The 16,929-nt window shown below is 37.7% G+C and overlaps 1 protein-coding gene across 1 annotated transcript in view; it reads right to left on the reverse strand.

Annotated features, from left to right (window-relative positions):
• Positions 1 to 16,929, reverse strand: part of LOC139120449 (uncharacterized) — a 32,164-nt gene that overhangs the window by 11,780 nt on the left and 3,455 nt on the right. The window contains exons 2-12 of the mRNA XM_070684858.1: positions 11,053 to 11,127; positions 8,850 to 8,952; positions 8,343 to 8,439; positions 7,511 to 7,590; positions 6,834 to 6,914; positions 5,644 to 5,763; positions 4,898 to 5,012; positions 3,885 to 4,059; positions 1,683 to 1,808; positions 1,365 to 1,467; positions 308 to 489 (exon numbers count right to left, since the gene is read on the reverse strand). Coding sequence (XP_070540959.1) covers positions 308 to 489; positions 1,365 to 1,467; positions 1,683 to 1,808; positions 3,885 to 4,059; positions 4,898 to 5,012; positions 5,644 to 5,763; positions 6,834 to 6,914; positions 7,511 to 7,590; positions 8,343 to 8,439; positions 8,850 to 8,952; positions 11,053 to 11,127 — 1,257 coding nt within the window. The remainder of the gene's footprint in view (positions 1 to 307; positions 490 to 1,364; positions 1,468 to 1,682; positions 1,809 to 3,884; positions 4,060 to 4,897; positions 5,013 to 5,643; positions 5,764 to 6,833; positions 6,915 to 7,510; positions 7,591 to 8,342; positions 8,440 to 8,849; positions 8,953 to 11,052; positions 11,128 to 16,929) is intronic.

Consider the following 16,929-nt stretch of genomic DNA (forward strand, 5'->3'; position numbering starts at 1 on the left):
TGTTGAAACTCTTAAAAAGTCGTATTATGCTGCACTGGAATGACCTTTTCACTGTATATTCCTACAATTTGTAGAAAGTTGACGACGATGAATCTGGTGAGATGTGCATGTAAAATTTGCACTCAAATTACATGTCAATGCTTCTTTAATCACAATGAAATACGGAACTGAAGTCAAAATTCATGTTTTCAGGTATAAAACAGCAGGTGAGGAATAATTATAATGTCACTCCATTACAAAAAGGGAAACTGCGCATAGATGTTTACCACAAGGGGCGCCCTCTATAGCCAGTAAAACAGGCACATACTTTAGGAAGTCTTGCTTCATGTAGTCTTCCATTACTTGATCATAGAATCCACCTTCTCTCCACTTAGCAAGTTCTCCTCGCAGCTGGCTGGTCACATTATCATCAAATTTTCGACCAAACATAAAAGTGTACGATTGGCTCTTCAGGTGATACAGACTACCATCTTTGAAATCCAATGGACCCTTTCACGACAGAAAAAAAGATAATAGAAACAAATCTTGTTCTTCCCATCAAGTTTAGTGCAACATTTTACAAATTTTAATGAATTTTTTGTGTAATTTTTTTGATAATTGTGGGCCAAATGGACACCATATTTAATTTGCTATAATTTTTTTATCATAATTTTGGCAAAACTCTGAAAAAAATTGACTGGGGTGGCGCTCAAAGGGTTAAAGCTCCACTGGCTGTGACTTTGGACTGATTTTCCAGTATTTTTGTTCAGACTGCAAAATAAGGTTTCGTGCTTTATTTCAGAATCATGCCTGCTGTTTAATTCGTCAGTACAGATATGTCTGGCGGTATTGTTAATGACTGGATTTTAGTCCAGACTAGAATTCATTTCAGACAACAAAACTGTATATTATACCCAATGAATTGCATTAGCTAGGCAATGTTATGTTGTCATACTTCAGGAAGAAGATTAAGAAACTAAATTTGTTTGATAGAGCCAAAATAATGAAAGAAATTGTTAAATGTTATAAACTGTCCCTTTTTATAGATGGGGAAAAAAATTTCATGAACATAACAGAATATGATAACAGAAGATTGCAGATTGGTGTATATGCTTATTACATAAACTGCCAGATATGTAGAGTCTCAGTATGCATGAAATTATTTGAATCCATGAAGGACAGCAAAGCAGTTATAAAATTGAGCGTTCAAAAGCTATGTCAACTTCATCTGGAAAAAAAGTACAATCAATTTTCTGCTTTACAGAGAAAAACACTGAATAAAGCGGTGTTCACATCTATAGTCAAGGGAATCTACCTTTGTAACCTGCAGTTACTTGCAAAATACTAATTGATAACTGTCCATAAAATTACATTACTTCACTCACCTGTCCACAAAAGTCAATATCTTCAGAGTGCCTGCAGAAACCTTTTTCATCATTTTGTGCAAAATTTTGAAATGTATGCAGGTTTCCTCCCACTACAGTATCCCTGAAAGTTGAACAAAAATAATATTCAAACATATTCTTCTCGTAATGCAATGCCCTTTACATTTCCAACCCAGGCTTCATGTAATGATTATAACTGTTGCGCTGGATGTTTAGCGCCCCCAACGGTCATAATTGCATTCTTGTGGCACAACGGTTTCTCCAGTGCATTTCTGCAAGGGAGGTGTACTGATTGGAAGAGCCTTAGAGACAACGAACCTGAGATGTGACATCATGATTGTTGATTTGAGATAAGATTCATCAGGAATGAGACTGCTCTGGGTGAAAAACTGTATTTCATGAAGTCCTTCCCTATCAGGAGACACCACAAACTCTGAGGCTTCGCTATGAAGAAACAAAAAAAAAACCATTTTCAGATATAAGTGACTATGTCGCTGCACTTCGTGCTTTCATATTACACTTTTTCTACATTAACAAAAACCTCAAATTATATTGGCAATACATGATACGATTTTTCTAACCCAGCTTTACCATAAGGGGAGATTTGTGTTTGTGAAAACAGCCTTTCACTTAGCTATATAACAGCACATTTCTGGGAGATTCTAAAAACATCTTGCCACTTTCTTCAACTTCTGTTTACGTGATGCTGAAATAAGGTAGGATTACAACTCTCATCACATATTTTCAATGTTCAGACAAGGGAGGTTTGAAGCCAATGGCCACAAAAATACATTGTCGTACACACACGCCCTCTTCGGCGAGTCTTATCACCCAACGCCGAAAAGGCCGTGGTATCACTGGCCACGTTTAGCGTTCACGCATTGCTGCAAGGCTCTATGATAGTCGAGGAAAAACCTACGAGCCAATCAGATTGCCCGTTACAGAGCCACTATTCGGCTGTTATCAGGCAAGGTGGCTGCCCCTGCTGGTGACAACGTGCAGCTGACTGACGGCGAAGAACGTGCCATTTCTTCCTATTTTGGCTTCGATTGCCTTTATGACCATCAAAGGAGACAGGAAAAAATGCTCTGGCTTGCGAGAATGGCTAGGCTCCCGATCGTCTCAACACTGCCGAAATCACAGATCTCGGAAAATTGCGTAGTTGTTCAAGTCCGATTATGTTTCATTAATTCATCACAAAAGTTACGCTAACAACGGAATCAAACCAAGAGAGGTGTTTGTTCCATGGGTTTGCAGTTTAGCTGGGTGCGAACACGTATAAGCTTATGCGTACACTCGCTCAGTGTGACCTGGTGACAATTTTCGGACAGGGTATACTACAGTGAATATAGCCCTGCGTGCGATGCTGTGTGTTAGCTGCTACAGCTAACACACAGCATCGCACGCAGGGCTAGCGATAGAGTTGCCGACATCGACGGTTATTTACGAGAAGTGAATAAAAGACTGGCATTTTTGGAAGCGATCGAGTAGCTGAGGTAGGCAGGGATACGACTTGGGCCCAAGAACGCTGAATTTCAGCAGTAATTTGGCTTTTTACGTCAAGTCCCAAAATGGATTTGAAGTCACCGACCCTACGTACGGGTCTTTGCAGGGCTGTGGTGAGCGGGGCGATTAGCTGTAGCGGAACACACAGCATCGTACGCAGGGCTATCTGTGTACATACCGAAGCCGTAGTATTCACATGGTGTCGCCGTTGCTCTCGATCATGACAGAAAAACTGTCAAAACTTTGAAAGCTGTCGGATTTAATGCAACATATGCCGGAAGAGATGCAACGGAACCAGAGGATCTCAGGCCCTGAAAGCTCAATTGTGTACACACAGACGATGAGGAGCTTACGACCCGACATGACTTTGTAAAACGGATTCGTGATTGGCTAATTCTGATGATATGTTCTCATGAATAATTAATTAACCCCCATTCATACTTCCGCAGTTTCTCGGCGTAATCTGCCAGAGCTTGATTTTTGCGTAGGTCAGCGGAGCGGAAATTATTGCTCTGGCTCGCGAGAATGCAAAAATAAAGTTTAAACAAAATCATGCACTTAAACCAGTGTTCCCTCTAAGGTTTGGAGTGGGTGAGCAACTTTGGCTTTGGTGTCCGAAGTGTGCCGCGAACACAAAAGCAGCCGTGTTGTGTCTTCTCTATATATGCTATTTGACTTTAATAAATCTGGTCACATAGTCACAACATACCCTGAATGCCTATGCATACCAAGTGTTTGTAACAACTACGCTGTCAAGGGCTTAAGCTCAAAACGCAGAAGTATAATCAGCACTGAGATCATGCCTTTCTCTCTGAGTTTTGACATTTATTGTGACAAAAACTAATACTGACTGACATTGACTGACACCAAAGCTCTGCATAAAAATGAAATTCCACTGTGAGAGCAGTCGGAGGCTTTGTGAAAACTAGCACACGATAAGCCTTAGTGGAAGCACTGCTTGTAACTATAATATGATCACTGATAATACAAATTAAAACAGTCAAATACACTCACCGGCTTAAAATAGTCCACTGAGAGGCGCTGTACATGTCTACTTGATCAGGCATTGCTCTGTAGGAAATGTTGAATACATGACAGTCACAGCTGTACCAAACACTTCGGAACTTTGGTTGTGGGATTTGCCAAGATTTCCAACGACCATTAATGTTGGCCCGAAAAAAAGTACGTCCTTTAAAAAGAGATCAGTAAATAGTGGGATGAGGCTGCTTTGACCATGAGCTCTAACTTTTAAAACTTTATCAAAAGAGTACTGACATTTCGGTAACCACACACTGACATCTTCAGGGTTACAGCTTAAAAAAGGACACGATTATATATATGTGTCATGACTTTAAAAATATCATTCAATATTTTTCAAAGTGTTAATTTTGTTTCAAGATTTATCTTCATGGATTTTTCACAAATTTCCCAATACAAAATAGTTTCCCACGTTATGTATGCTCTTGGTAATGAAGATGCTCTGACTTATTCAATAGGAGGGGGGCAATGATCTACCAATGTGCTGGCATACAATTGCTAATTTATTTACATTTTAGCAGCTTTTACTTGGTTCTAGATTTCGACCCTTCGTTTATGGCGCTGTGAAAGACATTGTCAATATTGTAAATGTTGTCAAATAATCAAATAACTCTACACCGGTAAAGACGTCAAATCTCAGGGACTAGGAAGCCTCTAATTTTTGGCCTTTAGTCAAATAATATTATATTGCATTCGATGAAAGCTGATGTTATTAAACAATGGATTTGCCATTCCCTACGTATACAATTAAAACTTTGCCCTTCCACTTCCAGTGGATTATAATAATACATCAGTTGCAGAGATATTTAGCTTGTTTCAGTTGATTACTTCTCGTGGAAAGTTTTCGTGAATCAGTAACAATTGTGACAAGCCCGTATGTTGATCAGAGGAGACAAATTGTTTGATGTTGCAAAGAGACCTTAGCTGTATTAATTTTGTACATACATTTGAAGCAATGTGAGAAACACAAGACGTTTGTGAATAATTACCTCTTACAGATGCCAGTGTTGCTGAAATATCATCCACATTTCTCAACGGCAAGTCAGCACCACTCAAATCTATTGCAAAATCCCATGGACCCATCCGTATTAACTCCTCCAGACACTACGGAGAAATATACGGACGTTGAAAACAATAACTGATAATACCGGTACAACAGCGAAATTGGTACAGACCAGTTCTTCAAAGTTTGCAAACTAAATCTGGATACTCAATGAATTCAAAAAGGAGTCATCCATGATTATTAGGAAAAAAATGGCTGACAGTATGATGCTATACATAATACATTGTCAATGTTATGTTGTATGACATTTGTGAAGGGACATATGCAGACCAAGCTGCCGACAGCTATATTGACAGTGAAATCCTGATCTGCACTGTTCATTTTATCCCTTCTTGAAGGGAATAGCCTTGTATTTGCAAGACTGCTGTATTGAACTTACTGCTTTCTACAGATTCAGATGTATGTTAATTGCTGCAATTTTTGTCTGGATGGTGCATATAAATTCGAGGAAACAGAAGTATAAATTTTTCTCCAGGATTTCAGGTCAACCATTAAAGTTAGGTTAAATGTGCATCATCTCGGAAGCTCTTATCCAATTATCATTGAATTATGCACAATAGACTCCCTAAGTTGCTGTGAACAGTGACAATCAACCAATCAGATATAACCTTCCCAGCAAGCTGCACATCAGCAGTCAAAGTTGTCACATTATCTTTTACAAATTACACAAACCTCTAGCTCTGCACGGATTATTTCATAGGAACCCCAGGATGTCGCAAATGACCTCGCTGCTGGAAGAACTCTGATATTCTCTGACAATCCAAATGTTTTAATAATCTTCCATATTAGTTCCTGAAAGGAAGAAAATCACATGTACTCCACATTATTTGGAAAATCACCATTAACGTTAAACACAATGGGTAGTGTAAAAATTCACTTTTTTTTTACTAAGGTAGTTCGCGCCTCGAAAGTAAAAGACTTAAACTTTTGCTAAAACTTTCTCTGAAGAATCTTTAAACCATTCTCTTTCAAAATCAAGAAAAAAAATCGGGGGTCACCATGCAAATTTTGGTACTAGGGAAACAAATAACCCAAGATTTACCGATATTTAAAATTCAAAATGGCCACCATCGCTGTGTTAACTCTATGGAGAAAAAATAAAATTTTCGAATTTAGAAAAACTAGGCCGGCGAAAAGTTTTCTTACACCAAGAGCTTTAAAATGAACCCCCACAAGTGGTATATCAGAAAAGAATTGTAAAAGTTTGAGAGTCCAAATTTGTGTCCCCGAGGCGCGTTCTACCTTAAGTAAAGACCAACATCAATAACCTACTCAGCTAAGGAAGCTTCAATAATAACAAAATGGAAACATGCTCTCCAGGCAGATTAAACACAGTGTGATCCAGTTTTTCAAATATTAAAATTTGTTCAGTACAAAAATAAAGGTGGATTTGTTTGCAATATTAAGGGGAAGTCGCTCTTTTTTTAGTCTTTTTTTATGAATTTTGTTTGATATGAAAAGTACTTTGTGTTGTTTGACTTCTTGATCTGCTTGCAGCCAGGCTAGATTAAACATTCAGTGAAACATTTTACAGTCTGTACCAAAAAAGTACAAATTCTGTGTGCATAACTTTAGTCATACATGGCTGTATATAAAAGGTGTTAAAAGGTGAACCCAACCAATGTTTTAATCTTGGGTTAACAAATTCATTAAAATTGAATGAATATTTGCAAAAACATGATTTTTGAGAAAAATACGTTGAGTTGGTTGCACCCCCCTTAAATGCCAATTCTTGAGAATGAAGGTTTGCTAGCATTTCTTGTAGTCTGTTGAAAATTATTCAATATAAATTATCCCAATAATCATTTTCTCTCAAAGTGGTACAAAATAAAGTATAGACTGCACAAATCTATTTTACTTACTGTTCTGACCGAGCCCTGCCTTTTGTCAACATGGATGACAAAATAATGAGCATTCCTGTACAGAGTTTCCAGCAAATGAATCTGAGGAAAAGTGAGACAAATCAAGTTTTATTGAACTTTTTCAATCATTGTACATGGACCACGGATAGACAGAATGGTCCTTCCAGCCCTCTAGACCTAAAAGTGTTTGCTGAGTGATTAAAACCATCGGCCTAGAAACAGGTCCTTGGTAAATTATACTTGAATTCTCTTGAAAAAGGTTAGTTTTATATGTACTTACTGGTACACACTGCTTGTTCAGCAACTATGTTCAACAACTGAGCAGAGAATGACACAATTCTGGGTATGTCATTATAGCATATTTCATAAAAATATTTTAAAATACTCACTCGAGAAACATACAGCAAGTCTCTTTGCTGAGCAATTATGTTCTCCTGATCAATATGTATAACACTCAGCATTATAAACAATGTAAATAGTTATGTCTAAAAGGCATAATTACCCCGTTTTTTGCATGGATTGTCAACATTGAGCCGTTTGACGAAGTTTGATAACCTTAAATTTTGGAATTCTATCAATGTACAGTAAAGATTCATATGTCACCCGTGTTCATCGGTTGGTGAAATATGATTGTAGGAATTTCACCCAGTCCTTGATAAACTTCAATCAGAACTTACCACTGTATCTGGGCTCTTGTGCACCAAAATAGAAAATGCTATTCTAGCCGGGATGAGTTTAGAAGATGGATGTGAGGTTACTGCAAAAGAAAAAGGTGGAATATGAATTTTCTGATCGGTAATTGTTTGAAATGATAAATTTGATACAACGTTAAAAGTTTCACAATCTCTAATTGCTATTTTTGTATAAACATTTTGTAAATATTTCTCATTCTTCTCCCTTGAGTATCTACTCATGCATGTCAAATACAGAGTATTTGCCTTGGAAACATAATGCATTGAGTACAATGGGCAAGGGTATTTTTCACAATTGAATTCATGTCAAGTTTAAAATTCAATCTCAGACAGTTACATTAGACACTACACAAATAGAGGCTGAAGTTATTGTGAACACGGAACATCCGGCATTTGCAAATGACTTTCCTCAAAGAATAGATCAACAAGCTATTTTATGACTACAACGAGAGATTACTTTATGAAAAGTATAAATATATAAAATTTAAGCTTGGACTGAATGATAAAAGTAATTAGAGTGAATATCATGCACACACCCAACACTTGCAGTCATCCATTGTGGCAAGAAACTGCACTGAAATCTGGCTTCAACGTTGACCATTTTCTTGTCAAAGTTTCCTTTTAGCATCTGATTGCTCTTAATGTTAATCCAATACAAATGAAGTTCAAAACGTGGTCAAAAAGTTTTAATATGAGATTGGAAAGAGACTAAATTTCCATGCAACATGGTGATATAAAAAGTCATCAACGCTGTGATTTGTATTTCAAGAAGATTTGATATGACCAGTTGAGGATTTATTTACAAGCATTTACTTACTTTGATTATGGATTTGCATGTCTGGTCTCTTTCCAGGATAAGGCAGGCTTTTGAAGCTAAATCCCCATGATCTACCCCCTTGCACAGACCCTGGACTCTGAAATATATATGACAGCAGAAAATTAGTATTTTAAGGCTGATTGTGACTGGAGCTGGTTTTCAATAGTAAATATAGCAACACACATACCATATTTGTTGCTTACAAAGAGAAATCAGACAGAGTTTGTCTCTGTTGCAACTTTCTGACGATGTGGTTTTTATAGTTTCAATGACAAAATCATGGTAAAAACGTACAAATTTTCACAATCTGTAAGATTGATTTTAAATGTTTCATAAAATGTTCAGACAAATACATATTTAGCACATTGACAATGAAGCAGTGATGTCATCACAACATCATCATTATAAAACATATATCTGATAAGAAAGATGCACAAACTGCTGTGTAAAGACAATTAGCCGATGATTTCTCAGTGGATTATTGATAACTGATTGTCACACACTCACCAGAGGGCGTACCAAGGCAGGAGGGACACATCCTCCAGAGCTGTTGTATTTGTAGGCACAGTATGCTTGGAGCAACTCCTTCCGGCATTCCGAGTGATTCGCCCTGCCATGGCAATTAACATTGAAATACTGCAAAATTATGACAAACTCAAACCACTGAAGAACAAGTCATCGCTGATGACACAGTCCCTGCTCACACCATTAATTGACATGCACATGCACACTACAATACAATGTCTGTGTGCCAAGTTTGAACGAAATCTGTTCAGGGATAGTTGAGTTATGGTTCAAAAACATGAAAAAATCGCAAAAAAATAGCCGCCTGGTGGCCATATTGGATTGTATCACGAAATAAATTGACGTGCATATATATGCCATAGTACATTCAGAGTTAATTCTAGGACGCGCAATTGCGCAATTTGCGCAAAAAAATCTCGAATGGCCCTCATTTCTACCTTTGATGCGCCACTAAGGGCGCAACATTTTATGAATGGGTCGGTCGATCACTCAGAGTTCACTTAGTTCATACATTTACGTAGCTCCCTGAAGGTCATAACCTCAGTCATAGTGTGCCATGTAAAACGATTCAGTTACCCTTCAACCTTTGCCCACTACGCCATATATGGTGGTGCATAGGAAGCTGGGTAGAAAGGACTGATGTAGGGGCAATGGTGTATTGGAGCCGTGCGCATGTGGTACGATCGATGAATGTAAACAACGGCTCCGGCCGCCGCGTTATCGTGAAAAGCTAGTCGCCGCTCATATTTTTAACGCCAGTACTATATAATAGTTGATGAACCCAGGATGATCAGGCAGTCCCTTAAATTGAAGCGTTTGCAACGTCTATCGTCCATACCAGCGAAACGTTGAAAACTGCAAGGAAAGCATTCATGCTTGGCCGGCCAGATGATCGTTTTGAAGAGCAACACACATGCAGTTTAGGTAGGACATATCTCATTTTCTAGAGTAGCCAGGTCTATGCATAGAGCAACACCGCTGTGTAAAACCCTTTGGTCAGAGCCAATGATCGTAAATTTGCTAATACAAACAAGTTATGTTTAAAAGTTGATGTATCGATCACTTTATGTAGGTCGTACGGGTTACACTCTCGTGTTGTATCAGTGTGATAATTGTCGACCAGTGCAAATCCGGGGCCACTCTCGGAGCCACTCTCGGAGAAATCCTACCGGTGCGCTAAGCTTTGATCATGATCGTTTCCAGTCAAAATCACAGTCCTTAGCAATTTGTACAGTTGTTCAAGTCCGACATATCAATAATTCATCGCATAAGTTACGTAAACAATTGAATCAAACCAAACGGTTAGTTTGCTGCTGCCATTGTTGGGCCTGTTGCGTATACGGGGCACAACTTTGTAGGCTTCGTTGGTTACAGGTGGCCCGATCTCTAGTATTCTCCTTTTCTTGACTTGATAGACTATAGTATTTTCAGGAGAAAATTCAAGGGTTTTACATGTGTGATCATGACGGCCCCCGATTTTCTAAAATGGCCCCCTTCGGACAGGAGTAGGGGCCCACAGTGGCCCCTTGTTTTTACGTCCTAGAATGAACACTGGTACATTATCTGTGTACCAACATTGAACAAAATCAGTTTAGGGATAGTTGAGTTATGGTTCAAAAACATGAAAAAATATGCCACAGTACTTTATCTGTGTACCAATATTGAACAAAATCGGTTCAGGGATATTTGAGTTATGGTTCAAAAACATGACAAAATCGCAACAAAATGGCCGCCCGGCGGCCATATATTGGATCGTATTGCGAAATAAAGTGACGTGCATATGTATGCTACAGTACGTTATCCTTGCACACAGTTTTAAAAAAATCGGCTCAGGAGTAACAGAGAAATAGCCGCTGACAGACAGACGGATGCACGGACAGACGGACGGGACCCAATCTATAAGTCCCCGCCGGACTACGTCTGCGGGGAGTAAAAAGTAGAGACAGACGCAATGCAATACAGTACATGTAAATTTAGAATGCAAAAGGGGTTGTTTTTTTGTACATATTCAATTTTCAGCTCTGACATTGTCTATTGTCTGAGATCTCTCTACCATTTTAGTACTCAAGCTACTGGGCAGATTATGATATGAAAATAATGGAGAAATTTCAGACTATCAGTATCTGTCTCACTGCAAGAAGCATACAATTGAAATACAAGTTGCTGAACTTGTCAATGTATTTACCTTGCCACTTTGTGCCAGATTTCTTGTACAATAGCCTCCTGAGATGGCGCCCTGTGCGTACACACACCAGCATACCTGTTGAGGAAAAATGACACAAAAAATGTCATTGCTAATGAAAGAGAACATCATTTTGCAGCCGATGTAACTGATACTGAGAATCCGAACAGAGAATGTAACTGAATGTAACATATTATAATTTCTTCCCCTCTTGAACCAAAATTTTACCACTTGATTTAGATTTCTTAAAAGGTAATGACTATACTGATGCCCATACATTATGATGGTGCTTCCCTTCAATTAAAAACAAGCGACCTATTAGTTGATAGAGCCCCGCTGTGTTATGTAAAGAATAATTATTTTGTGACAAATGTGTTGATGAAGGTGGAAATCTTTGATAACTCATTTCAGGATGCCTGACTAAAAATGGCAAAAATACACAATGTCACATTAAGATCATCCCTAAAGAAAACATGTCTACTAAATATCAAAGCTATCAGACTACCGGTAGTAGTTTTTGAAAAACACCTTTTTTACCAAAAAATGGCAAAAATTGCCCCCAAAATACAAATCTGCAGATTTCATCATAATTTCAATATATTAAATAAAGATAATCTGTAGGAATCTGTATACCAAATATCAAAGCTATCAGATGAGTAGTTTTTAAAAAACAAATTTGTTGACCAAAAATGGCAGAAAATGCCCTAAAAATAAAAATTGTAGGTTTCATCATCACATTTGATCATCCCTATGAACCTGTATACTAAATATCAAAGTTTTCGGAAGAGCATTTTAGGTGAAAAAAAAAATTTTGACCAAAAATGACAAAAACTGCCTTGAAAATACAAATTTGCAAATTTCTACAGAATTTAAATAAATCTAAAATATGTCCACCCTAGGAACCTATATCTCAAATATCAAAGCTGTCTGACCAGAAGTTTTGAAGAGGACTTTTAAAGATTTTTTGACCAAAAATGACAAAAATTGCCTTAAAATACTTGTAATTTGAACAAATCTATAAGGTCAACCTTAGGGACCTGTATACCAAATATTAAAGCTGTCTGACCAGATTAGCCTTAAAAATACAAATTTGCATATTTCATCACAATTTGAACAAATCTGATTAAGGTCATCCCTGGGGATCTGCATTAAAGGAACAGGATTGGCTGTTTCTTCGAAGAAGCTTGGAATGAAATGTTAGACCCCGGATACCGGACGACATCACATATCCACCTATCATATAAGCTCAACGTCGCTGACTGACAAGCTAGTAAACATGCAGATTTAAACATGTTACAAAATACTGTATGAGAATTCTGAGAATTTGTAATATTGGTAAAAGCTATTATAACAGAAATATACCTTGTATAGTCATTGAAAACTGGATCTTTGTTATTACTTTCAGCATCTTGCCATGGAGATAAAAACACTGTCTTCATTATTTGGTGAGTGATTTACGTCACACATTAGTAAAATCACTGAAAAGTGTTAAACAATGTGTGAAAAGACCAGATTCTTTTTTCCATTGGTAAATCCAAAATCAATACCTTTTCAAAAACAACAGCATCCATAGTTTCTGGTTAACATTCACAATTCAAATCAGTAAAAGTGTTTGTTCTTCAGCTTGGTCATAGACAATGTAACATGACCATAGTTTTGGGTTTGTTAATCTAGGCATGTAAGACGCACATTCAGACATCAATGGGACCTTAGTCTGGGCGATTTAAATCCAGGCATGTAAGGGGACCCATTGAATACTACTTCTTGTGTTATTCAGATATGACATTCATTTGTAAATTAGTTTGGGTAATTTGTTTGCTATCGGAAGTGATGATTCACTATGTCTACACAGTGAGCAAAGCCTGTGATCTATGAAGACAGTTCTACAATAAGGGATCAACCATTTGATCTCAGAGGGATTATGAAAATGGGGGAGGGGGGATTTCAAGAGCAAAAAGTAGAGTTATTTTTTAGAGCCATACTGATTTTGAGAAGAAAATATTCAAACATGATGGTATAGCTGATAAAGAAATGTGTATATATGTTTGGGGGAAATGGTATGCATTTGCTGCAAATTTTGCATGCCAGGATCCTGACCATCTTCCTACTAAGGTCTACTATCTATTCTTTCTTGCTAGGAGTAGCATTTTAAGTTACCATGGATAAAGACCAAGTTGCTAGCATTATCAATAAAACTCTTTGTTGTAACTTTTCATACCTAACTGTACATGTACTTTCGCCATGTTTTATGGTTCACAGATCCAATTGCATGCAACAATGTCACCAACATTTCTATGGTAGATTTGAACAGGAGCAATTGAATCATTTCACAGAAATTGTAAATTACCGGTATCGTACATACATGTCATGTCTTGGTTTTACATATGTATATCGCAGTCCAGTTTGAACTGGGATTACTAGTAATCAACATTACCAGCTATTCAAGTACTGGTCTAGGTGACAGACTTGCCCCTATTAAACCAAATTGTCAATTCAATTCAAACATTTCTTTACAACAAATCTCTTCCCTATATAAAAAAAGCTGCATCTAAAAACCACACCCTGGATGTTTTGAAACTTTTCATCATCCAATTTTCTACTTTTTTTGCCACATAAAATGTATGTAATATTTTTGGTTGTGATCTATAAAGTAATAGACACTCTACAGGGTTGCATCACAATGGTATACAAATATTTTATCAGATGTTACCACTGTAAACCTGATTTCAATAGAACACCAGTCTCACCACCAGTCACGGCCTGGACCTATTAACTCTGAATATAAACAGTGCTGGACATATTAGCTCAGAGCATACACAATGAACGCACTTCAGCATAGGGTTCTTTGTGATATCTTTCTTGTCTGTGGCATGACAGTGCAAAAAAAAAATTTCAAGATGTAATTTTGCTGAGTACAATTGCTCTGTTTTATGGATAAAACTGGCTTTGTACAGCTTCCCTACAACTGTTAATTTGGATCAGGGTGAACCAAAATTATATATCTGGAGTCTAGAATATCTACTCATAGAAACATTTGACAAAAAATTGCTGAAAGATGAAACATGGAGAGAAGCATATGGAAATCTGAAAATGTCTTTCCCCCCACAATCAACGTTACACACTTAATCTTCAAGAAACCCTTGTATTTATCACAAGTGCCCTTCTAAAACACTTATGCTAGAAAATCTGTGTAAACTGTTGGTGATAGGTCTATTCCTTCTTGCCATCTGGCTGTAAAATGTACAAAGTGCTATGATAATAGCACTTTTTCCCAAAGGCACATACACTGACAGTGTGTATTCAAATTTTGGTATTTCCATTATCTGGTAAACAGAAATGGTCTTATTTGGAGAGCTCTCATTCATTCACAAATCTGCAGACAACAGACAAGTCTGTATCATGTTACCCTCGGCAACAGACAGCAACGTGAGGTATTTCAAGTGGTACAATTAAATACTGCTTCAAAATGCTTACATAAAAATTCTAAATGTCCAAAAAGTTCAGGGGGTCACCTACTTGATAAGTTCCGCATCATTAATAGTGCAGGTTGGTAACTGCAGAAATACAATTGATGATAATCTTTCAAGAAATAACTACAAATGTCAAGGAAATAAGTATAGAGACACATATTAAAATGCTTTCATCACCAGACTGTTGTATGTCCTCAATGTTTGAACAGAAGGTTGAACAGACCTGGGTGCAGGAAGACAGGGGATTCCCTAAACCTGATCTGCTTGTCAGGATATCTACAGAATATTCCGACAGTGAAGCCATACAGAGATCAAAAATATTTTACTGAAAACTTAAAGAGGCACTCCCACTTGGTAACATTTTTAAACCACGTTTTTTTAATGCCAACGGTCAATATTTGACGTGGCGACTGCGCGCGGATCGCGAGATATTGATAAAAACATGTCATTTCCCGAGCGTATTTTTCACATCCCGAAGTTTCACGATCGTTTCTGATTTTGACCCGAAATCCCCCGAAGGTTTGTTGTTGTGCTGATTGACGATATTCTAGGGAGTCTACAATAAGTTCGAAGGACGCCTGCAAAGACTTTATATACAGCATTATGCCATTACCTCAGGTAATTTTTGTAAAACTTGTTAGTTTTGTCGTTTTCATTATTATAAATCAGTTGTACTATACTTTTAACCAATACCACATAAACATCAGTTTTTACTTTTAACCAATACCACATAAACATCAGTTTTTATCTGTCAAATATTAGCCGCCTCCGATGACTACATTTTGTTGTCTGCCACACAGTACGCCGCGTGCATGGTATGCGTCTATGCATACCACTCGGCGGCCGCTATGTATCAAACGCACGTAACTGTGCTAGTCACCTATGCAAATTCTGGTGGAATCAAACTTTGTTTTCAGTTTTTTCTCAGAGTAAGTAAGACTCAGCTTTCCCCCAGCAGGGGGCATGACAGATCACCGACGCGAGTGGTACTGTGGCATACAGCAGTGTTAGCGTAGACTCGTACTCCATAGCTTAGTTGACAATGGCCCCAGTGCCGAACGTTCGATGTTCGGAAGCTGAATTTAGGTGGGCCACCGGAATTCAAACTTTTACTTTTTTGAGGACATATTTTTATCGATATCTCGTGATCCGCGCGCAGTTCGCCACGTCAAATATCGACCGTTGGCATTAAAAAAATGTGCTTTAAAAATGTTAACAAGTGGGAGTGCCACTTTAAAGGGGCATTTTTTTTGACAAGCTTTATTTCTGAGCAAATTGACTAACCGTACACGAATTTCAAAGGAGAACAAATATGGACTAAACTAACATAAATAGTCAATGTGGCCCACTAATGTGAAAACCATGGATTGAAGACTGCCTTTGGCAGTCCTCAATACCTGGTTCTCACATTGGTGCTTGTTGACATTGAATGTTTATGTGATTTTTCCTCGTGTACTCCTTTGAAAGTGGTGTCCTGTCGTTCAATTTGTTCAGAGATATTTAAAGCTGATAAAAAACCTGCCCTAATTCATTGGGTTATCCACAGATCAAACTTATAAAGTGGTTGAATGGTGTGAGACCCCTCCAGCTGGGTGAAGACTATCTATTGGGCATCTTTGGCTTGATATTTTTATTTTTAATCCATAATCCAACAGGCATTGCCCAATTACAGGATGAGGTACCCATTACCCACTACCCAATGGAGCAATGAGGAGTTAAGTGCCTTGCTCAAGGGCACAAGACCACGTTACAGGCTCAAACTCACTATCCTCAAACAATGAGTCATTTACTCTGGAAGTAATGGGTCTCTAACTCACCGTCCTCTAATAGTGAGATCAGTAGCCTAACCATTGCCCCATGGTGCCTCCCCTTCATTGAAATTGTAGAAATGGTACATTTGTAAAAGAAATTCTGGCTGTAATTATAATAAAACATGGCGTTACAGACTGTAACCTTGTCGTGATTGGCTAAATTTGTCAGTCGTACATTGCTACCTTTGTCATGATTGGCTACATATTTGTCAGCAGTACTTTACTACACATGTTTATTTAATATGCTTAATTGCAATATATCTTAATTTACAGCCAATCACCATTGGATAAGGCTTGCAGTTCTTCTTAAATGAGAATTTGCTATTTCTGGTCAAAATTTCAACATGAAGCACGCTACCTTGACAGATATTCTGCTGTTCTAGAGCATGACATGCAAATTAGCCAGATGTTAAAGTTAATTGCAATTATGGTGTCATGTAGTGAAACCAAACAGGTGGACAGATTCAATCGCAGATTAATTAATTGCATAATATAAAGCACCATGCAGTGATAGATTGTAGTTGCCAATACAAAGAGCCCAGATTACAGAGTAATAATATACCATTACCGTATTATAATATTCCACTGCATGAAAATGA

The sequence above is a fragment of the Ptychodera flava genome, chromosome 20 (assembly GCF_041260155.1).
Source record: "Ptychodera flava strain L36383 chromosome 20, AS_Pfla_20210202, whole genome shotgun sequence".
Classification (NCBI taxonomy): Eukaryota; Metazoa; Hemichordata; class Enteropneusta; family Ptychoderidae; genus Ptychodera; species Ptychodera flava.